The sequence below is a fragment of the Brachyistius frenatus genome, unplaced genomic scaffold (genome assembly GCF_029030835.1).
Source record: "Brachyistius frenatus isolate BFR_SWC_R1_liver_20210118 unplaced genomic scaffold, ASM2903083v1 Contig_8, whole genome shotgun sequence".
Taxonomy (NCBI): Eukaryota; Metazoa; Chordata; class Actinopteri; family Embiotocidae; genus Brachyistius; species Brachyistius frenatus.
Genome location: NW_027210607.1, coordinates 7,510,449 through 7,534,762, shown reverse-complemented (window position 1 = coordinate 7,534,762; position 24,314 = coordinate 7,510,449). Strand labels below are relative to the sequence as shown.

The window sequence follows — 24,314 nt, the reverse complement described above, 5'->3', positions numbered from 1 at the left end:
TGCCAGATCTAGCTGTATTGTGTGAAATTTCCCTGTCACCAGAGATGTAGGGAGAAAAGCTTGTCTCGGTGGGAGGGATTCTTGCTGCAGGAACCCTGCACTGGGCAGCGTGCAGAGCTCGGACACAACACTTTCCAAGAGTGCAGATAAAGAGACGGGGAGCGCATCTCTGTCTCAGGCACCTCATGAGCATCTTCCACGCTCTGGAAACAAGTGGACGGAGCATCAAAACGGTCTTAGCGGGGATTTTATCGAAGCGCCAAAGAAAAAAAGAAAAAAGAATCCAACTGAATACTTGAGCACATTAAAAGGAAATAGTATTACTCTGCAGGACTTTCAGAGATGGAACTGTCTTTTCGACGCAGGTGTTTTCTTTTGCTGTGTCTGACAGCTTTTCACAGTGGTCATGCCACCGTTCAGGTAGGAGCACTTTACTTTACGCACGTCCAGTATGAACAAACTGGTTTAATAAAGTATGTTATTGTAGCTCAAACCCTAACCAAACCATATTTTGGAAATATTCAAACATCTCGCGAAAAGTAAACAATTAATCCAATTGTCTACAGTGTCGCCCAACAAGCACTTGAAGCACTGGAGCAGTTTAATCCAGCTTTCATCCAGCATCATTTGTGATATTGTCTAGGACATGTGTGTCTTTTAAAGTTGTGCCACTTTTGTGACCATGGTCTACAGTTTCCACTGGAGAAATGACTTCATACTTTTAGAATTTTCAAAAAACTATTGCATCTGGATATGAATCCTCTCATGTCATATCAGCTGGTGGTATTTCCCCTTTGCCTGGGGCAGGTAAAGTGAGCACAGGACAGTCTTGCTGCTGCACAGGTCCAAACTATGTGCACTGAATTTCAATGTATTGAGGTTAGTTGTTATTGTACAAAAGACCTCCAAATGCCAGTGCAGGAATTTAAGGTATGCTGCTCAGAGAAATTGTTCCAATGAGCATGTGATTAATAAACCCTCCTGAAAGGATTAGAGGCACTTTCGCCGAGGAACCTTGTTATGGCTTGACAAGCTTCTCCCCAAAGTAACTGCCTGTGGCACCCATGCTATTTTGAGTCTGCCCATTCAGGATTATCCAATGAGCGTGTGCCTTCCTACCTGTGCCTTCCTACCGCCATGCAAAATATACAGAGGAACAGCATTTTGGACTTAGGTCACTCTGACATCTGCCAGACAGCTTTTGTCCAGCTGTGTCTGGTGCTGGAGGTGTGGTAGAAGAGTGAGAAGGGAAGAGAAGAAGAGAGATAGTGGGCCTTGAATATGTCCCACGTAAATGCAATGAGGTCTAACGGAAAACAGTGGAAATCAATAAGTAAAATAAATCATGAGGTGTTCCTGTATCAACAGGTGCAGTAAAAAACATCTCACTAATATGTCCTGTTATAATTCAAAATGAGTGAAAAGTTTTTGTATCCATAACGATGTGCCCACCAATAACATGGTTTTAGTGACAATTACATCATTCTCCACAGCTGCACAATAATGTTTATTCACTTCTCATGTTTTACATTTTAAAACCATTAAACTGAGGTAACCGGTAATCCTGTACTCATTTTCTTGCTGGAAAGTCAATACATTTGGAAGTGTTTTGCCAGGCCTCTTTTACAACTCCTAATTCTTCTCATAATCCTAATGCTTTATTGACAGACGTGCATGGATAAGCACCAGGTGGTTGGAGTGCTGCGTCAAATGGAGAAGTTTCTGAAGGGCCAGGAGATGCGGTTCACAGAGGGCCTCAGGATCATGAAGTCAAAGCTGGCGACGCTGCAGAACTCTGTGTCCAAGTTACCTCAAGCAGATCAGTCAGCTGGTGAGTAAACAGATAACCAACACACACCAATTCATATTAATTATCATCATCATTTTAATCTTCATAGGTCCTTCAAAGACATAGGAGAGGCTGTAAGGCTGTTCACCATACATTTACTGTAATTAACTGGCAGCAGATTCACCTGCAATTTATAATTTTTACAGTTTCTTAATGTATTTTAGAATTACAGTATATTATTAGAAATAAATGTCCAATTCTTTACAATTTTTCTGTAAAAGTACAACACAATACTAGTCCCAGCCTTGTCAGTGAATATATTTAAACCTACTGTATGTATCTTGTATTTAAAAATAATTGAAGAGTGTTATTATACTACTACTACTACTACTACTACTACTACTGCTCCTCCTCCTATTACTACTACTACTACTACTAGTACTACTACTACTAGTACTACTACTACTACTCCTCCTCCTCCTACTACTACTACTACTACTACTACTACTACTACTACTACTGCTACTACTACTATGACTACTACGACTACTATGACTACTATTTCTACTACTACTACTACTAGAACTACTAAGGCTCTGTTCTATTCAAGTGTCCCAGTCAGCTGGGACAGAGTGACAGTGAGCCAACATGAACATTACCAGGAGTCTGACACTGAAACAGCTTAATGGAACTCAGCCAACAGGGAATGTATTATTTACACTTGTGCTTTTTGTAATGTAATAAGTAAAAATGTCCTTGGTGAAAGAGGAATTTTGTTCTTAGTCATCATCTTCATCAACTTGTTGTTCTATACAACAGAATCTACTGTGAATCTACTAAGTAGATGATGAGTCCTAAATCCAGCTTGTAACTTTATAGTGACATAAAAAAGTTATCCCCATCATTATGTAGCTTTTTTTGAATGAGAAAAGACTAATGAAAGTGTTTTCATACATATCCATTAGGTGTAAAAATCAACAGACTTGATAACAGGCAGCTAAAAATACAGTACAGATGTCAAGACTTTTCTCCACCAATCCTGTGTCACGTGGCATATGGTTGGCTGCTATAAGCAGGGAACCATTTCATCTGTAATTCATTTGATTATTTTACTCACCAATTTCACAGAAAAATTGTATTTAATTCATTTAATTTGCAGTACATGCTGGATAAAGTTTCCTATGCATGCATGATGTAGCTGACGTTTCTTTCAGTAAGGACTTTTAAGTTAAAACCCGAAAAAGTATCATATTTACAACATTTTGGAAAAATGTACTTGTTTGAAGTCGATCTTCAAACACTGTTTTCCTCAATGAGTGACAACAGAGAGCCAAACATGGCTTCTTTTATTATGGGATTATATATTCATCCAGCAGTGCAAGGCCATCTCAGTTACAGAACTGGGTACTTGACAAGGGAAGTGGATTTGTGGAATTGTGTTGTTTGGCAGGAGACACCGGGACCAATTTGTTAGTGATGGACCAGTGCAGTCCATAACTCTGTGGAGAGTATTTGGCAGGACAAGAAGAGGCTGATGTCTTACATTTATTGCAATAAAGGCCCAACAAAATAAAAAGACAAAATAAAAATGTATATTATGCCACCTGCTTCAAATGCTCAGATCAGGATCAAATGATGTCAATTTTTGAATGGAAATATAATGATTCATTCCTTACTGCTATCTGACACAAAAAATGGACAGTAATTGGCTCATTGGGACAAGATCGGCGGTTGTTAGGCTACAAACATGAGCAGGACATGACTGAGGTCTGAAATATGCTCTTTTTACATGAAGCAGAGGAAACATTTTCCTGTAAGTTAGAGGAAGTATAAAAGTCTCATAAAAGTAAAAACGTAATCCATTCTTAATATTATATAATGTAATTATATACTAGTCAATCATGAAACTTTCCAGAGCTTACAACATAGTACAACATTCGACTGTTAGTGCAATTCTGACTTATAAAAATGGCCAGTCCAACACCAGTTGACTGTAAATGAGGCATTTGAACCGTCCTTTCCCATGAAGGCTCTGTACTGCCCTGTGACACGTGTATATCCCCAGGCAGAGAATGCCAGAGGATGTTGGGAGGCTTATTCCACATGTGACCAGCCTTCCTCTCGTGCTCTCTTTCTCTCACAGCTCCCACCACCTGCCCCTCCCTGGAAGCCCCTGCTCATGGAACCAAGTTTGGCTCAAAATACTTTGTCGGACATGAGGTCCATTTCACTTGTTCCCAGGGCTACCATCTTGTTGGTTCGGCCACTCGGGTCTGCCGGGACAATGGCACCTGGACTGGCATCCGTGCGATCTGTAAAGGTGAGAATCACTGAGTTGTTGAGAAAGATACAGCAAATCCAGACTTATTAACGCAACACAGATCCTCAGTTCTGACCAGAGACCAGCATTAGATTCAGGTGAGGAATGTCGTCTCACTTCAGCTACAGCTTTCATCACAGGATGTTTCACCCTTATGACTTTCTCCTCATAAAAACACATCCATGACCACTTATGTATATTTGGTGAAATATCTTTTATTTTCCTGGACTTCTATATTATTCACTGTAAAACAAAAACCTCCACACCCATTTAAGGTGACCTTCCCTCAGCAATGTCTGAATGTCAGGCTGAAAGCAACAGCAGCTCAGAAGCCAAACTGAGCTCCTCACACAGATAACAGGCAAAGAAAAGAGCCATTCTTTAAAGTGTCCAGAACTCCTCAGTACAGTGAATGAAGCCCTCGTTAAAATGGCATTAAATGTCTCTGAAGACAGAAAAGCACCTGTACTGCATTCCACTGTGGGGTGCTTTCCCCTCCAGGTCTCCACTCCTCATTAACAGCACTGCTGTAAGATACCCCTCCTTCCCCTTGCTCATGTTTCCCTGGTTCTTTGACTGCAGGTCCCACTGGACGGGGTTAGGTCCAGGCATTATACCCGCACCATGGTCTGATAGCACAGAAGTATGCTAAGCATGCTATTGATAGCCCCTTCAGCCTGCACTGGTGGCGCTCTTCCAAAAAATTCCTAGTGGCACACTCAGTTGAACATGTGCATACGTTTATTGACATTCATGGTTTAAACAACACGAGGGCTCGACTCTGCACAGTATTATCCCTGTTCACATTCTTCGGCCACAGCAGAAGAGGTCTAAATTTAGTAATGCTCAAAAAGCAGTATTGACCGAATGTGGAAAACTTTAAAGCAAAGAAGAGTTTTAAAATATCTAGCAGAGTGAAGTGGGCCTTTTCATGTTATGGCCACAGGGGAAGCCAAATAAAAATTAAAGGAACTTGTCATCCAGTTTACCTAGCCTCAGGGCTGGACCTCAAAGGGCAGTCTGCGTGTACATCTGCTCTCAGAGACAAAAAAAAACAAGATCATAAGGCCTAATGCCTGTTTGTCCACTTCTTTCCTAACCATATAGCGACATGGCAAAATTTAGTTCTGTCAGGGTCATCCTACCTTCTGCTATTGTCAAAACTTGCTTTTTTTGTATTTCTGTATCAAAATATTCATTTTCAAAATCATTACATACATTATTATCCTTACAGTTTGAGGATTAATAAATCTATTTGCCGCAAAGACTTACTGAGATGTCTCCAGTTAGGTACAAGTATTTTACCCAACCTTTTGCAATGCAATATTGGCCATCCCTGACACTACTGTCCTCTTACTCACAGTCACAGGCCTTTATAGCCATATCCATTTTCATATTTTAGTAGAGGCAACAGAAACACTACGCATGAAAATATAATGAAGTTAGAATTTTGTGGGAGAGTACTAACATCAAAGTATTGATGTCAAAGGTTTAAAACAACAAAGGATTTCATGTCTTTATTTTTGTTTCACAATGCGAGAGAGGCACGAGTAAAACTTAGTATTTGTTCACGTAGTCTAACACTAATAATTCAGACGTTTAACTTTGAAAATGCAGATGGATTTTACAGAATGACACTTTAATAAGAACCATTATTAGATTTCATCAAGATAAATCGTACTTTTCCACAAATGGAACAGATAAAAGGGCACCACTGACTTACTGGTGACACACTGTGCCCATAATTACAATACCAGCCCTCAATCGTAAGTATAAGTTATCAGACTGGGTGGACACTCATTGCTGCACTACAGAGAGTTTCAAACAGGTCCTTCTCTTACGATCCCTTTCTCCTCATGTCTCATAGCTCAGGCTGAACACATGATTTCTTATTTAGTCCTCAATGTCTTTGACTTGGTGTTGCATTGTACTATAAGCTTCATGATAAAACCTTTATCAATAGTGTTCTGTGTTGTCATCATTGAGAGAAGCATACATGTAGACTTTTAAGAAATCTCTGATTCAACTTTTCAACACTTTACGCAGCTGCACAGATCTTCAGTCTCGGAGAAAGATTATATTAGGAATTAAAACAGCAACATTAAAATTGAAAAAAGTTGTTTTGTTCATTTTCAGAAATATGTACCTCAGAGGGAAATATTAATGTGCCCAACCATGTGTGTGCATCATGATCATGTGAAAATCTGAACACGTGGTTCAGACTGAAAATTACTTGACACTAGTGAAGAAGCTGCACATTTCTAAACATGATGACTACAGTTATGGTAATTCCCTCCTTCATCCACAGATATAAGCGAGTGTGCAAGTAATCCCTGCCAAAATGGAGGTACCTGTGTGGAAGGTGTCAACCAGTACAAATGCACCTGCCCCCAAAACTGGAGTGGCTCCCACTGCCAGCATCAAACCCAGACAGGTCTGTCACAAAGAAGTCATGTCTAAGTCTTTTGATTTGTTTGCGTCACATTCAAGATTTTGCTCTCAGTCCAAACCAACTTTCATATTTTTTTCCCTCATGCAGCACCACCTGAGTGGAGTGTTATGAATGATCCAGCGTTTAGCCGGAGACCTCGCTGTGCCCAAGTCAACCAAGCCCAACACTGCAGCTGCGATGCAGGCTTCCACATGAGTGGCACCTCTGACAACAGTATCTGTCAGGGTGAGCTGTAATTATGCGTTAACTTAATGGATCCCCGGGGGGAAATTCTCCTTTTGCTGCTCCACCTCGTGGGGAGGTAAGGTCAGCCACGGAGCAGCTCCCTTGAGCCGGTGTGCTGCTCAAAGACATCTCCAAACAGCAGATGTTGTAGAAACTTTACTGCTGTAACTTTCCTGAATCTTTAAGTCCTCTGGTGATTAATAAGGTTGCAAATGAGAGTAATCTGTGGAGCCAGTCTGTGACAAACAAAATAATCCTCTTGAGAGGTCACAAGATGATTAGCATCCATTTAGGCTGCAGTTCAGTTACTTTTAAGTTGTAATTGCTTGAGTAACATTTCAAAATGAGTGTTTTCGTACAGTTGCCCCAAGATTCACAAAGGGCAAAAGTGTGCAGCCTAAATACTCATGACGTCCTGGAGAAAGCAGTATATCATCACTGATATGCAGACTGCCTTGGCCTGGTCGGGTGATGCATGTCTAAGGCAGACTTGTATGACATGCATTTACTTTTCTCTTTCTTGACAGATGTAAATGAGTGTGAAGTTTACCGGCTAGACCAAGGAGGGAAACTGTGTATCTACGAGTGCGTGAACGTCCCGGGCTCCTACCACTGCTCTTGTCCCAGCGGTTACAAGTTGCTCCCAGATGGGCGGAGCTGCGAGGGTGAGTGACAAGGGGGAACGGAGGACAAAGGCTCATTCACAGGACCCTTGGCTGCAGATCTGGCTGGGTATGTAGCTCCACAGAGGAATACCTGTGATTTAGAAAGACGAGGAGCCTTCAGCTGCGGACATTTTAGTCTCTGCAGTGGTGTCTGTCAAGCCCCAAACCTGCCACTACTTTGATTTTCACCCCTGAAGCTTACAATGCTTGCCAATGGAATGAATGACCTCACCCTTTCCCAGCAGAAGGGATCTTTAGGACATCAGGCGTTTGTGGGAGACTAAACTAAAAAACCAAATAAAGAGCAGAGCACCCCCCCCTCCCCCCCGCCCCTGCTTTGACTGTGGTAACCAGGAAGCAGGGAGTCAGTCTGGCAAGTTTCTCTCCCTGCTTCTCATTCTTACATGCCTATGCCGGTTTGTCTTCCAGATGTGGATGAATGTTTGAGCCAGCAGCACAACTGTAGCCGAGGGACAACTTGTATCAACACAGGGGGAGGCTTTCAGTGTGTCAACCCAGAGTGTCCCCGTTCCCATGGCAACATCAGCTATGTCAAGACGTCTCCCTTGTAAGTGAATACACCCCGATGCGACCCAGTTGTTTTCTGCGTCATTTTAGAACAGTTGTAGAAACAGTTTAAATATAATTACATGTCTTTGAAAACTTTGCATACTAAATCAGACCCAACTGTGAGACACTAATGAGCCCTTGGTGGATGTTTTCACAAGCAAGAAAAGCTGAAGTCAAACAAATGATTGCTGTGTTCAGGTGTGCCAGTTATTCATGCCAGTGGGCCTGCATGCACAATAAATGTATCTGTGGGGAGAAATGTCTGTCATTGAGGAGGTACACTGGAGCAAGGTGTGACCACCTCAGAGTTCTCCAGCTAAACTAATTAAAAGGAAAACTCAGATTTCATACAAGTTGGCTTCACTGTTAGAAATAACATTAAACACTCTATGGTAACCAAGTTTTTATAGGAGAAAGTGAAGGCTGCCAGTGAAACCATTACTAAAACTGGTCACAGTTTACCTACCCGCCTCCTGGTTCAACTTAGACCATCTGTGCTCGCTTTTGTTGTGTGTTCATAGAATTCCTGCGCGGTGAGAGATTGTTACAAACAGTTTGAGTCCACTCTCTTTTCAGTTTTCCTCTCAAAGAAAGTGGTTTAGATCATCCAGCTAAAGTGTTGACTGGTGTAGTGATTCTCTTGTGTTCCCACATCTTACTTTTGTGAGTCCAATGTTATCATAACCAACAGAAATGGTGACGATAACAAAATAAGAGTTGTGACTAGATTTATATTACAGTCATTAAAAATCATGTGACAAAAAGAATTCATATTCAGCAGAACAACTTCATCAGATGGCTTTTTTTTTCTTTCAAATCATGTCAAATGTCTCTGTATTCGGAGAAGTTACAGCTTTGCCGGTTATCATCAAGCTGCCTCATTTAAGATCATGAAACAATGCTCTGTGTGCTTCCACTGAATCATCAATGTGGTGAAAGACTGCTCCAATGCCGGAGAACGGGATGGAGAAATGTTTGGGAAAATACTTGTAACAAGGGAGAAAGCAGGGAATCGAGTAAGACAGTAGCTGTGTACCATTTCCAAACTACATTCTCACGATAAGCACACTTTGACTTTGTGAGAAAGTGAGTGACCGAATTAAGCAGAGGGGTAGATGTTTGTGTGCATATTAAATCTACTTGATTTTTCATATGTCCCACAATGCAGGGCTTAAAGGAAATAGGCACTCATGGCAGCGACGAATTAAAACAAATTGAATATAATGGTGAGACAGGTTTGGCAAAATCTCAGAGGCTAAAACAAAAATTTCAATTATAAATTTGGAAAATAGTTATTTAATTTTCTATAACATAAGTTTGTATTTTACAGCCTAATTGCTGTTTGTTAGTGTATGTTTTGTATCATTTCCTGTTAGGACAAAATGGAAAAATGCTCTGATGTCTTGAATACTAGGTGCACAGCAGTATATTTTGAAAGTTATTGTATACTTTAGTACATTATTGTATGTATCATGGAATTGAACTGTGGCAAAACTACTGTTTGTGAAAGGGTCAAATTGTGACATACAGAGAACACAGACAGAAAAGTTTACAGGCAGGCTCTTGTTGTTCCAACATGTACTTTACACTACCGTTCACAGCTTGCTACAATCCCAGATCTCTGTCATCCTACTGTTTTCTGTATGTGTGTCACCTCTCTCTGTAATGAACAGAGGATAGATTCATTATGTAACTATTTCATTAGTTTCAAAATATCTGCATTTGGCTACAGCTGTCAAACACACAGAGAATGGAAAACCTTCTCATTTCTGCATGTCTGTCCTGCAGTCAGTGTGAGAGAAACCCCTGCCCCATGGACAGCCGTTCCTGCCACCTGGCTCCCAAGACCGTGTCTTTCCACTACCTGTCCCTGCCCTCCAGCCTGCAGACTCCCGCCACGCTCTTCCGCATGGCGACCGCTGCCGCGCCAGGTCGCGCCGGGCCAGACAGCCTGCGCTTCGGCATAGTGGGCGGAAACACCCGAGGCATCTTCGTCATGCAGCGTTCAGACAGACAGACTGGTGAGCTGATACTGGTCCAGCAGCTGCGCGGCCCGCAGGAGATCAGCGTTGACGTGGACATGTCCGAGTACACCGACCGCACCTTTCAGGCCAAGCATGTGGCCAAAGTCCACGTTCTGGTTTCACCTTATAACTTCTGAGAGGGAACCTTGAGAGGAAGAAGACTAGAGACTGAAAACTGAAGAGGAACAAGGCAGGGTGCATTGTGGGCACTGAGTTTATTGAAACAGTTTTTTCACCCCCTTCAGATTTGGCAGGTGCAGGCCAGGCCAGCCAGCATTTGTTCGATGGCAAAATTAGTGACATAGTGACAAGCCAAAAATTGATAGTGATAATATGAATCCAACAATATTTGGCAAAACACACCATAAATGAGTCAGTGTGGCCTATATGAATTATATATTTGGCTCAGTCTGTTCTGTTTTTTTTTTAAATCAAGTTAAAATGAATGGGATGGGAAGAAGAGCTGGCTAATTGGTTGTGTTGCTGTTGTGTTATATTTGTATTTTTTATATCCATCATAGATAACGTCTGGAATGGATGCACTGCCCACGCTGAATCCCTATCAGACATTAGTGCTCCTGCGGCTCTAATTTATTGGAAATATTGTTTCTGGTTTTTACAATGTACCATACTGGACGCCACATGTTTATCTTTGATCATATTCTGTATATTTGTTTTTTGTACTAGCTTGCTTTTTTTTAAGGCACCATTCATTATACGAAGGGAGTTTTTTTTTTTTTTTTTTTAAACAGTAGCTGCAATACTGTACCTGGTCTGTTTTCCTCTATTCCTTTTATTCTGTATGTCACCCAGAAATAGTCTTGTTCTATTTTATGATGATTTGGCAAGTTTGCCAATGTACTACACAATTTATCTGGAATTTTATTTGTCTCTACATAACTGAAATAAAGTCACTCCAACATTTCAGTATTTGTTAGACCCACCTCACTTGATACCGAGCAGTGGACTATTAAATGTCCTTGTAAGTGAGTTTTAATGGCTGAAATACAAACCCATGCATAGTTGACAAATGAACGCTGGATGGCTGTAAAAGGTTTTCTGAATGACAGGATGAAAGGGAAGCGAAGAAGAATGTGTGTTCAATAATACAACCCCTGGAGCAGAAGTTCACGGGCAGTACGAGTCAAAGCATTTCCCACATGTCTCAGAAACAAAAGGATTCTCGTGGTATTTTTATTTGACTTTGATACAAGGAGCAGTAACTATCACATTTTAAAAACATATCTCAGTGTGTCTGTTTGGTAGAGGAAAAAAAGAGCCTAATGCTCCCCACATGTGTTGGTTTAACTTCCTTCACTCTGTCCTCCTCTAATGTCTCCATCCAGGGTTTTACGTTGCAATAAAAGGGGGCCACAAGAGTTGCATGCTTCCAGACAGGAGTGGATGGCAAGAATCCAAACACATGCCCTGATGGTACACATACTGCTCTGCAAAATGACAATGTGCCTTAATGGGAGGTGTAATAATTTCCTCTGGTAACCATACCAGGAGCATTAACATTGCAGCCTTTGTTTGATTCTTGTGCTCAGGCTGTTTGATGTTCAAATGTTTCATCCACTCTGAGGCAGAAAGATATCACCAGAGACAACAGCAGAGCAGTGAGCTGCATAACGCAAGCCATTTGCTGGAGAGCAATGAAGATACACAGAAAGAGCCCTGAGGTAAAGTCAGCAGTGTTGTTTACACTAGTTTTACATTAGAGACAGAAACAAGGTGACCTCAGTGCCTTGCTAAGTCTTCGTGGATTATTTTAGCTCATGGTCATGGTGAAATTAATGCACCATCCATAGGGGATGGACAAAATAAGTGTAATGGGAGATATGTATGCACAATGATACAGTGGCCTCCATAAATATTTGATGTGGCTTATAATGTGTTCTTTTCTTATCTCATTTCACTTTTTGATGCTTTTTGAAAGCCTGTTCTGTCTTCCTTTATTGTTGGTAAGAATCTACCTGCGACCATTGTTCACTTTTACCAATGCAAGTTTCCTGTGCCTTGTTACAGTCAATTCTGAATAGCTAAATTAATGAAAGGCACACAAAAACAACAACACTGTGGCAAGTCTCAGAAATCATAACTAAGCAAAACACGTGAAAAGTAAAGACTCAGCAGCACTTACTGAATGACACTAAACACTTAAACAAAAAAAGATAGTCATGAGGTACATGGTACATGTAATTAACCAAATACTGAAGAAGCTTATGGCAGTTTGACACTTTAAAAAAAGACAACAGACTCTAAACATCATCTATTTTAATTTGATATGAAGTGATGTCCATGTTCGACCAGCAAAGACTGTACTTTAATTTACACGGGAGGTAAAATTAGTTCAGTGCCAATAATACTGCTGTTATGTTAATATCAAAAATGGTTGTCTATGGATTTGATGTTGTTCAGCCCTCCTTGTGTCAGGCATACTAAGGGCTAATGGCTTGGAAAAAACTCAAGGTTTATATTTTCAGAAACTGGACTTTATCCACTCTCCTCTCATTTTATTCAGCCATTACCATTCATCATAATTTTGCTCACAATAGCCCATTCATTCAACACTTCCTTCTCCTCTTTCTTGAATCTGGCATTTGCAAGACAGCCTTAAGAAGAAACACATTTGAAGTGATGTAACACATTAACAACTGTGGTAAAATAGGTATTTTTATTGCCAAATTAATACTGAAAATCAGATGTCAGGAAACAAACATTCTCCTGAATTCAAATAATATTTAATCTGAATGTACCCACTTCCTGAGAAGGAAGAGAGAAGAGAACCACCGTTACAAAAAGTTCAGACAGTTCTTCATGACACCCATGAAAAAGAAAAAGAGAGGAGTTACTTTATCCAGACACCTCTCCACCTGTGGAATTATTAAATAACAGGAATCAGCTAAAACCCATCTGTACAAATAATCGAGGTCCGCTGTAAGTGTCTGCAGTTTTATATAACAGGACAGTCTGCCATCATAAGCACAATTATTCCAGCTTTCCAACCAGTAAAAAAAAAAGAATGGAGCAGTGACATTATAAACCCATTCAGGTGATCGGCTTGTACGTACCACATAATTCATCTGGCGTGTTATAATATTGGATGGCCTCAACATACAGCATTACAAGTCCGTCATACATTGACTGGAGACGACATGAACAAGAACGACGGTGTTCCAACTCCAAAACAACACAGTCAGAAACAGGCCAGCCTTTTTCAAACATAATAAAAATATTAAGACTTATTTAAAAGAACATGAACATTATTAAGGTATCTGTGAAACCAAGAGTAATTTTAACGGTAAAGAAATAACAAAACAAGCTGCAGTTTTCATTGTGCGGGGTCCAAATGGTTAAAAAAAAAAAAAAAAAAAAAATGGAAGCACACATTGTAAACACACTTAGAGTAAACACACACTTGAACAACTTATAAGTACACTTGGAAACACAAATAAATAATAAAATGACTTAACTCCATATTAACAAACATATAGCATACTGCGCCTTGTTTTGGGCCCACCCACCCTTATACAGTAGATTCAAAACATGACTGCAAACCCTAATTCTATAAAGACTTAACTAACTCAGTTACATTTAAACTCTAATTGTACAAATGACGTGTTTGTGCTTTGCCCCACTCACACTCATTCACCAGTACTCAGGATGCCGGGTGGTTTCAATCGGAGCTGTGAACAACATTTTCATACATATTGTTCTCAATTACCGGAACACATTAGGCCGCATACAAGAACTACGTGGAGGCACAGCTTTGATCTTCAAAGTGCAAAAGAGCGAATATTCAAAGTTTACAGTGTTTAAATTTCATCTTTGTCTTAGATTTGAATGCTGCTGACAAAACAGTGTGCTTCACTCACAGTTACATGAAAAATACATACTGTTTACTGAATTCCTCAACTTTTGCAAAATTCAAAATTCTGTGTGTATGTGTATATATGTGTGTATGTGTATGTATATATATATATATATAAATCAATAAACCCACTAAGTCCAATTCTGTCTTCTGGCTGCAAAAATAACTGAGATAAATAATTTTCACATAATTACTTTTCAGTGTTTTCCTATCATATATAATTATCTTAACCCACCAATAATATCTAGATATTCTCCAAAACTAATTTAACATATATTTGTGAGTGTGTTCATGCATGAGGCCCACTGTTAATTCTCTGGTAAAATAAATTCATATAAACAGAAATAAATACAGCACTCGATATAAAATGAAACATTCTCTTTGGAAAGACAGGCTCAAAACAGATCGTATGAAGGAAATAGTGAACCTGTTGGTCGATGAAAAGACTTTTTCTCTGGTAGTCCTTAAGAAGTTAAGGGAAATTAGCAGAGGTCCACCTGAAGTTGTGGCCTGCACCACCCTGTGAAGTAGCAGCCATCCAAGAGGATCCACCTGAAAAATTAAATGGCAATCCACCACCCGACTGGAAATCGTGGAGACAACCAGGGACGGCTACCATGTCCTCCCTCCACGTCAGCAGATGACTGGAAATGTTCTGCCTCACTCCAGCTTCGACATCTCATACCTGGTTGTCATGATTTCCTGGGAAAATTATATGCATACTTAAACTACACATTTTCTTTCTGACACAGATTTTCTAAAAAAAAAAAACAATGCTATTGCCTGTTATTATTTTGACTGCAGAGGTCACAATAGACCATTTACTGAGCCTCACCTTCTTAATTAAGCCTGTCAAACTTTCCATTCAGCTGCATCACAAAAAATTAACTGTACTTTTTGAATCAATGAGTCCTTATTTGCAGACAGAGACAGACAAAAGTCAACTTCTCATTTCAAGCCAACAACCACTGGATTTTACCGGCTGAAATGAACACAGCCGTGAATACGTTTTATCAGCTGTAGCAAACTAATTACTTGTACTTATGACCCCACCCAGCTGTGACATAATGTGGTATTATAGTAGTGCGATACATCACTGCTGCACAGGGTGTGGAAGAAGCATACAGTCACCACTAGTTGGCAGGGCAAGCCAGATTGTTTGACTGGGTGCAGCGAATGCAGGGTATTACTCTTCCGTACTACACCAACCCACAAACACCATTTTACAGTTGGAGAAACCCAAAGTGGGAAAGCCCTGTTCAGGGGAAAGGTTTGGCAAATGGTCATTTAGTACATGCTTGATTTTTGTTTTTTTATGTAGTACTATTATGAAAAGAATATATGCCTTAAATACACACAAGATTCAGTGTGGGTCCTGTCCTAACTCAGTAATGCTGAAACGAGTCCCTGACATCATCCAACAAGGCTTTGTTTCTTGTTGTTGTTGTGCAAAGTGATCAAATCTCCACACAAGACTAATGCAAATATTGGTTGAACAAATATTATGTGAAAAGTGAATCCTGATTTTTGTCATGTAATTCATACCTCGTCTGAGTCGAGTAGGACTGGTAGAGCTCTGCAGTGACAAACGGACAAAGGAAAACTGTTAGTCACACTTGCCTCATATGAACATATAGATTTTAGAGGATACTTACACATCACTAAGAGAGCTAGGAATGTTATCCTCCACCCATTTCAAGTCTTCATCCTGGAGAAGTAGAAAAAGAGGATAAACAGGGTAAACACTGCCATCTGCTGAAATTTGGACAGTTGCATTTTCCAAACTTAATAAAATGTAGATTTAACTGATTAACACAAAGCTTAGTTGTGTTACTTACATGGTTTGGTTCTGCAGGTCTCACTGAGCCATTCATCTCAGTTTTAGTTGCTCTCAACTTTATACCATCAGCTGTGAGTAAAAAAATAAATAAATAAATACACTGCTCAAAAAAATAAAGGGAACACTTAAATGACACAATGTAACTCCAAGTCAATCACACTTCTGGGAAATCAACCTGTCCAGTTAGGAAGCAACACTGATTGTGAATCAATTTCACCTGCTGTTGTGCAAATGGAACAAACAACAGGTGGAAATGAGGCTATTAGCAAGACAACCCCTATAAAGGAACGGTTCTGCAGGTGGTGACCACACACCATTTCTCTGTCCTCGTCCTTTCTGGCTGATTTTTGGTCACTTTTGCATTTTGCCAGTGTCCTCACCACTAGAGGTAGCATGAGGCGGTGTCTACAACCCACAGAAGCTGCGCAGGTAGTGCAGCTCATCCAGGATGGCACATCAATGCACGCTGTGGCAAGAAGGTTTGCTGTGTCTGTCAGCACAGTGTCAAGAGCATGGAGAAGATGCCAGGAGACAGGCCGGTCCACCAGGAGACGTGGAGGGGGCCGTAGGAGGACAACAACCCAGCAGCAGGACTGCTATCTGCTCCTTTGTGCAAGGAGGAACAGGAGGATCACTGCCAGAGCCCTACAAAATGACCTCCAGCAGGCCACTAATGTGCATGTTTCTGCTCAAACTGTCAGAAACAGACTCCATGAGGGTGGTACGAGGGCCCGACATCCACAAGTGGGGCCTGTGCTTACAGCCCAACACCGTGCAGGGAGATTGGCATTTGCCAGAGAACACCCAAGATTGGCAGCTTCGCCATCGGCGCCCTGTGCTCTTCACAGATGAGAGCAGGTTCACACTGAGCACATGTGAGTCTGTCGTGGAGAACGTTCTGCTGCCTGCAACATCCTCCAGCGTGACCGTTTGACGGTGGGACAGCAACGGTCTGGGGAGGCATTTCTTCGGAGGGCCACACAGCCCTCCATGTGCTAGCCAGAGGTACCCTGACTGCTATTAGGTACCGGGATGAGATCCTCAGACCCATTGGAAGACCAAATGCTGGTGCAGTGGGCCCTGGGTTCCTTCTGATGCATGACAATGCTCGGCCTCATGTGGTTGGAGTGTGTCAGCAGTTCCTGCATGATGAAGGCATCGATGCTACGGACCGGCCTGCCCGTTCCCCAGACCTGAATCCAATCGATCACATCTGGGACATCATGTCTCGTTCCATCCACCGACGCCACGTTGCACCACAGACTGTCCAGGAGTTGGCTGATGCTTTGATCCAGGTCTGGGAGGAGATTCGTTAGGAGAACATCTGTCATCTCATCAGGAGCATGCCCAGGCATTGTAGGGAGCGCATACAGGCACGTGGAGGCCACACACACTACTGAGCCTCATTTTGACTTCTTGAGGAATTTCCACAGAAGTTGGATCAGCCTGTGATCTGATTTTTCCACTTTTATTTTGAGTATGATTCTGAATCCAGACCTCCATGGGATAATGATTTTTATTTCCATCGATCATGCTTATGTTATTTTGTTCTCAACACATTCCACTATGTAATGAATAAAGATTTTCAACTGGAATATTTCATTCATTGAGATCTAGGATGTGTTGTTTAAGTGTTCCCTTTATTTTTTTGAGCAGTGTATATACCAAGACTAAGACATACTCCATGTGTCCTCAATATTCTGCATAAGTGTAGTGCTCCCAGGATGTTACTGTACCAAGGTTTGGAGACGCAATAAACTCCTCAATCTCCTCATCGTCAGAGTCATCGATGAGAGGTGTGAAAGCATACCTGTGGACATTGAAATTAAGCCAGTAAGTGCCCACTTCAGTTCATGTTGGTGGATCCAACAGTCCTGGTGGACTACTTGCCTTTGGTTGTTTGCAGATGGTCTCCATAAAAACATTATGACGAGCAGAATAACGGAGAAAAGGAACCTCCAGAAAGCATCCTCCACCCACAGCTCAATCCAATCCTTTAGTCACAGGCAGGTGCAGTTATCAATAAAATGTAAACCTGACACCATAGTTGTATACGTTGCTACTACTGATGATCATGCTGAACCATACTCACAGACTGGCACTCTGCTAACTGAAATTTTTTGGCCGTCCAGCCCATGAAAATGATGGAAGCTGAAGGAGAAAAGGACAAAGTGAGAAACTCATCGGTTTCCTGGTGAAACACTATTGGTTGTGATTTAGGACTTAAAATAACTAGAAATCATGAGCACTGGTGTAGAGGCTAATATATCATAATTGTACCACTTACCAATGACAGCAAATATGAGTGTGTTTGTAAAGTGTCTGTAGAGAGACAGCTTGACGGGGTTTCTCCGCAGCTTCAGAGTCTTGATAGTTTGTGCCAGGCTGACAAAGATGTTAGTGGCAGTCAAGGGAAACGCGTAGCAGAAAGTACATAAAAAAAAATGAATGAATGGGACCTTTATACCTCTACGTGCAAGCATATACTTTTCTATTCATACACTGCACTCACAGAATTTCATGCTACTCGAACAAAGATAAATAAAACAAACATTAAGTGGTCATTTTACTCATCCATTGTAACTAAGCACTGGAACGGATGTGACAGCTTACGTCTTTGATTTTGAACGAGGTATGAATGTGGTTTATGTCAGAAACAGCCAATCCTGTAAATGTTTCTACCCTTACTCAGGTATTTTAACCGTCTTTAAAATGAGGTTGAACAGCATTAATGTGACGCTATCCTGTTTATCCAGTTCCAACTTTGTACACTTTCTAATGGAGACAAGTGAAATATATGTACAGTACATGTTTTGATCGTATATATCGGTAAATTTAGAGGTATCCAAACAGAAGTTGTTACAAAATGTAACACCTTGTCAAAGCAGTAACTAGCATTGGGAGATATGACATTAAATATCTTGAAGAAATGTAAATATTTAATACTGGGGACTACTGCTTTAACAGTGTTTTAATACATTTGTTCATTAATAGTTTCTCAGTGGTTGTTTCAGATCCATTGATAGAGGAAGATAGATTTCCGTATCGCAGACCCTTGTGGCACCCATGCGTATCCAATCTTTAAAGTCTGGCAGATGGACATGCAAATCAATCACCTCTGCCAATTCAGAGTGCCCATTAAGATAGCAAAATGTCATTCATTGTGCAAGAGAAGAAGCAGTGAGGACGGAGAATTTTAAGAGCAGTTAAATCATGAACCAGAAAAAAAATGTGTTGATTGTAGAATGAATGATGAATGCTTTGCCGCTTCTTCTGAGAGGCAGGATGTGTCTCTGACAAATTGTACTTGAACTGCTAATTATTTGGGAAAGAAATGAGACAGCAGCAGACCACTGTCTCCTGGTCTGATAGGGACTTGTGTGTAGGAGGTGACAAGCAGAGGAGAACCACACAGGGAAAGGTTGTAGGTGCACAAAAAGGATATCCACCAGCATAAAGAAGAGTCAAGCAGAGCCAGGGGAATGCTGGCCAGCAGGGCCAAGTCAGAGTCTTTCGCCTAGAAGGGATAACGGAGCAGGACCAGAGGACACCAGGAAGAGGAGACAGATGTGCAAAAATCACACACAGGATGGGAGATCTTTTTTCTTTTTTTTTTTAAAGGCAGCACAGAGACTAAAATATAGAACCATTCACCTGAGTGCAAAGAAGATAAAAACTATCCAACCCAAAAGACAAGAATATTTAAAATCATTTCAATTCAATCATTAAAGTGTCCAAACGAGAACTTAAAAACGACAGATTATTGGTGCTGCTGAGGAGCACACTGGAAGGATATGAACCAGATGCCGACGGAGTCAAACACAGCCAGAACAATTGCTGTGATGAGAGTGGGGCCATTGTCTCGACCCTTGAGTTTTGGCCCCCCCAACAAAATCAAGAAAATACACAAAGTGTGACATCAACTTTACTTCAAAAACACAATCTGACACCAAACTACAGCTCTGTAATACTGCGTAATCTTTGTTATCTTTTAATCAATCGTGGGTCAGCTCATTGACCAACAGAAACTTAATCTAGTCAGCTTTGATCATCAAATAGCCATTTGGCATTTACCAGCTCACAGTGACTGGTGTGAACTTAGATTTGTTTGTGTTCCTCTCCTTCAAATTGTTGTTTCAGGTTTTTTGACTCTTGACCAGATTAAAAAAGCAGTTTGAATTTCGAAAATTGGGCCCTTCGAACTTCTGATGAGCATTTCTTATTGTTGACATTTGAAAAGACTAATCTAATTTAAAAGAAAATCACCAGTAAACATAACTTACCCCTGTAATTCTCAGGATGCCCTCAATGCTCGCAAAGGCAAAGTAGAGAACACCGAGCCCCACGACTCTGTGCATCACAGTCCCCAGTCGAGGCCTAAAAACAAAAGGGACACACAGAAAATAAAGAAGCTTATTTCTTAATTTTGTATTGATAATAATTTGGGGTATTTCAACAACCAAATAAGTAGCTGTGTAAACAGATATATGTGTGGACATACTTTACAATGCCGTAGCCGAGGCTAACGATGATGACAAGCAATCGAGCCAAAGTTCTCTTCAGGGCAGAGACCAACTCAGCAAAGATCAACAAGCCTGGAGCTAAAGCAAAAAATATATATTTAAAAAATAAACAACTCACTGTCTCACACGACAAAGGTAAAAAAATTAAAAAAAACATACATCACATCAACACATCTAGAGGCACTTACAAGCAGAGCCAACAGTATTGGTGTTTTCATATTCAGCGCAGAAGACGGCCTTCTCCACCATGCCCAGAAATATGACCCCTGCGATCCAGAACTGGATCCTCAGTAGATCTTTCCAGTAGCAGGCTGCCCAGATAAACCACAGCAGGGCGTACAGGATGTACACTACGCACATTACCATGTAGAACTACAAACAGACAGCAAAGGATTAGTCTATAAACACATCACATATGGAAGCAGTTGGTCTTCATGAACTGGAGACAAATTTCCAGAAAAACAGTTTATCCAAAAACATCTTGTTTTTCTCTGGTTTGGATCTGTAAGCTGTAGCTGACTTCAATGTTGAAATGCTCGTATGGATTTGGTTGTCAAATGTGAATTTTGAATCACATTTGAAGAGTTAGAAGAAACTTTTCTCCACAAATAATACAGCTGAACCCAACAAACCCTGCAGCTTTTTGTGTTGTAATAATTGGAGCGCAAACTTGATAAAAAGCAGCTGTAGTCACAGCAGGTTTTTTTTTTCACAATTTACAGTCATAGTTTATTTTTATTTTTTAAAGAAGAAACCATGTCTTTATTTATGGAGTCAGATGTTGCTGTTGAGTTTATGAAATGCAACAGATTCAGTTCCCAGGAGTAGTTTGTACTGGGGTGACCAGAGCTAAAACTGTAGGATTTTTTTTAAAGTTTGGGTGAACGGTCCCTTTAAAGCAGTAAAAACCATTGACCCTGTAAACCATATAAAATATGCACAGACCCAAAGAAAGACAACACTCCCATTAGATCCAGAGAATTACTGAGAGCATAATATTTACATATAACATAATTAACAAATGGGTAATTCAAGTTTCTGACATAAATCTTGAAGTCCTGAAGTCCACTTACAATCATGAGAGGCCATTCTGTGACAGAAATGTAGCCGTGGCTTCCTTTCATCACCACATTAACTGGAGAAACAAAACCTGGACGTTAGACAAATGAGGCACGACAGTGTTTCCCAACAAATTAAGGATTTGTTTGTGGTAGTTTTTAAATCTAAATACGTCACTCTCAGCTGCATTTATGAGCCATCTTCACAGTAATGAACCATTTTGGCAGACATTTAAACTCATGCAGGGTAAAACAACACCAATAATAGTGAAAATGCTGTTCTGTGCCAGTCATGCAGTAAATTAGTTGTTCGTGATGTTTAAAAGAGGCTTACATGTTAAATCCCAGTTGGACTCTGGTTTACTGGACATGATCTTGACAACCAGCAGGTAGGGCCCGTCCTTCCACGTGGTGGCTATGACGTTGTCTCTGACACTTACACTGCTGCTGTTCGTCGTGCTGCTGCTGTCATACTCCTCAGTAATCCATCTCATGTAATTGTCATCCTGATGAAAGACACAAGTAATTCAGTGTTAAACACCTCTGATAAAAAATATTTTCACACTATGTATGCAGAAACCATTTAAGGAAAAAACACACCAAACAAACACTTGATCAGTTAAAGACACTTAACATTGACTGATTATGTTGTGTTATTTTAAAATTTTTGCTAAACTTAACTTAAAATAATCTATTGAAATCAAGAAGCGTTTAAGTTCTCGTACTTGTTCTTCACTCTTGTCAGGGGGACTGACTGGACGTGGATCTGCTTTGGTTTTCTGCAAAACACAAATCATTGCTGGATGCCGAGAGATGATAAATGCAATGATGTTCAGTGTGTGTGCACCCTGAGGAGAGTGACAAACCTACTTTGAGCATCGGAAAGGAGCGCAGTCCACCGTTACATGTAATGGGACTGTGTCGGTGTTCAATGAACTCTCCTTGTCCGAGGGGGTTTGGGTCCAGGCTCTCCCCACGACTCAGAGGTGTTCGCTCATACATTTCCTACAGACAATGACAGTTACAATTCAACTCTGAGAAACAAGACAGACGACAGGCTGATAATTAGTGACATGTAACGTGGAGCATTTGCACTTACTTCGATGTTGTTGAATTCATTGTGACAGGGGTAGTATTTTAAATACCAGTGAATCGTGAAGGTCACCTCCTCAGGACAGCTAAAAGACACAACTGAAACACACGATGACAAACATTCAAAAAAAAGGCACAATTTGTGGGAGAGGTCACAAGTACATTTTGTATCGTGTCTTACCTTTCAATTCAATATCAGTATCTTCATACATGGATTTTTTTAACAGCAGCGGTCTTGAGGTCTGCGGGGTAGTAAATAAGGTTTGTGAGCTCGAGTGCAACCGGGGATTAATTTTTGCATTGTTATCAATATATAATAGGTTTGGCAAACTGATTAAACTTTCAGGTTATTGTTCTGCATTCAGGCCTTGACTGTGCACGTGAAGAGGAAAAAGACCTGCCATGAAGTTGAACTGGAATCATCAATAATATTCTCTGTATTATTATTATTATTATTATTATTATTATTATTATTATCTAGGTGTGTTTGTCTGTCTGTATGTGACCTGACTGGCAACCTGTTCAGACGGTACTTAATACTGCAACTAGGTAGAGAGCTACAGAAGGAAACTGAAACTTCTCAGTCCCTAAATTATTGATCGAGGCTCCCCAGTCGTCCTCGGACTAAATCTAGGACCTGCAGGACTTCAGTATTTGACTGAAGCTCGACTTTCAGGGTGTGTTTGTCATGTATGAACTCCAGTAATAACACAACTCTGTGCGGCAGGACTCACACCAAACTGGGACTCTTAAAAGTGTTGGTCGAGAAGTGGTTCCGTGTGTGTGTGTGGGACAAAAGACGTGTCTCTGGTGTCCCCTCTCAAGAGCTCAGCGAGACAGACGAGACTCTTTGGAGAAAGCTAGTTAGCCTCCTGCTAACCTCGAAGTGCCCATCAAGTCATTCACGAGCAGCTAACGAGCTAATTAGCTGAAAGCATGCTCTGCTCTTTTGGCGGGGTCACTTGATCAAAAGCACGTCAAGGCGCACAGATACACAAGATACCTTTTTAACGCGGGACCAGTTACGCAGCTGTCACCGGACTCACAGCTGATAGCGAGCGACCATAACAAGGCTAATGCAGCTAGCGTCAGCTAACCGTGCTGCAGTTGTAAAGTATGTCCAGTTACGTACTCACATTAACAACTGTGATTGTCCAAAGCCCCGTCTCCGGCGCTGCAATAACTTCATTTACAGTAAGGAGAAAAAGAAGGAAAGAGACCGCCCGCGGACAGAAAACTCCTCTGATCGGACAGCTCCACGTCCTCATCCTCGCTGCAGCAGCCATGTTCGCTTCTCGGGCTTCAACACTCGTCTGTCGGAGGCGCCGTGAACGCAGCAGCAGGAGGAGGAGGAGCCTCGCTCTGACTGAAGTGACCTGTTTCACCTGCTGCACCAACACAGGCACAAAAACAAAGACACAACTCCAGGGTTACCGTCAGTCACCCCACCTTTTCTTCAGTGGACCACATAGTGTTTTTTTGTTGTTTTGTTTTACTTTGCAGGAGTAAAGGTAAAACAAGCCCATCAGTTCATCTTCCTTTTGTAAACTTTTCACCTGCTGAAATATCTTGAAGAGCAATCTTATTCGGTATTCATTAAACATAGAAATACACAGATGAGATCCACACATTATTTCATTTGAATGTAATTTTGGCAATTGCTTAATAAGGTGCTTAAGTACTTTAAAATGCCAAATCTTATACTTAAACACTTCCGCTTACTATTTAATTGCAGTTCTTTTAAATCAAGTCATAGTCAAAGTTTGAATAAGGTCCCCCCCACTACTTTTTTTTTACGCAAGTGAATAATTTGAGCTTTCTTTTTTACACCACCAATAGTCATTACGCTCATTTCCGTGAATGTGTGAGGGAGTCCTGGCAA

The 24,314-nt window shown here is 40.9% G+C and overlaps 2 protein-coding genes across 2 annotated transcripts; one reads left to right on the top strand and one right to left on the bottom strand.

Moving 5' to 3' along the window:
• The first annotated feature begins 157 nt into the window (after positions 1–157).
• On the top strand, positions 158–10,966 carry LOC138616119 (fibulin-7). The gene is made up of 8 exons (XM_069690181.1): positions 158–420; positions 1,669–1,831; positions 3,933–4,109; positions 6,418–6,543; positions 6,649–6,786; positions 7,314–7,451; positions 7,881–8,019; positions 9,810–10,966. Exons 1-8 carry the CDS (start codon positions 343–345, stop codon positions 10,180–10,182), a joined length of 1,332 nt encoding a protein of 443 aa, XP_069546282.1. The 5' UTR covers positions 158–342; the 3' UTR covers positions 10,183–10,966.
• Positions 10,967–14,012: 3,046 nt separating this feature from the next.
• tmem87b (transmembrane protein 87B) lies at positions 14,013–23,724 on the bottom strand. Its single transcript, XM_069690191.1, has 19 exons — positions 23,569–23,724; positions 22,614–22,674; positions 22,440–22,531; positions 22,211–22,345; positions 22,066–22,119; positions 21,675–21,846; positions 21,356–21,417; positions 20,471–20,654; positions 20,261–20,360; positions 20,043–20,136; positions 19,194–19,276; positions 18,047–18,144; positions 17,852–17,910; positions 17,650–17,753; positions 17,496–17,569; positions 15,758–15,828; positions 15,575–15,627; positions 15,465–15,495; positions 14,013–14,621 (listed from the first exon to the last, which is right to left on the bottom strand). The coding sequence occupies exons 1-19, from the start codon at positions 23,716–23,718 to the stop codon at positions 14,580–14,582; spliced, it is 1,719 nt and encodes a 572-aa protein (XP_069546292.1). The 5' UTR covers positions 23,719–23,724; the 3' UTR covers positions 14,013–14,579.
• Between the last annotated feature and the right edge of the window lie 590 nt (positions 23,725–24,314).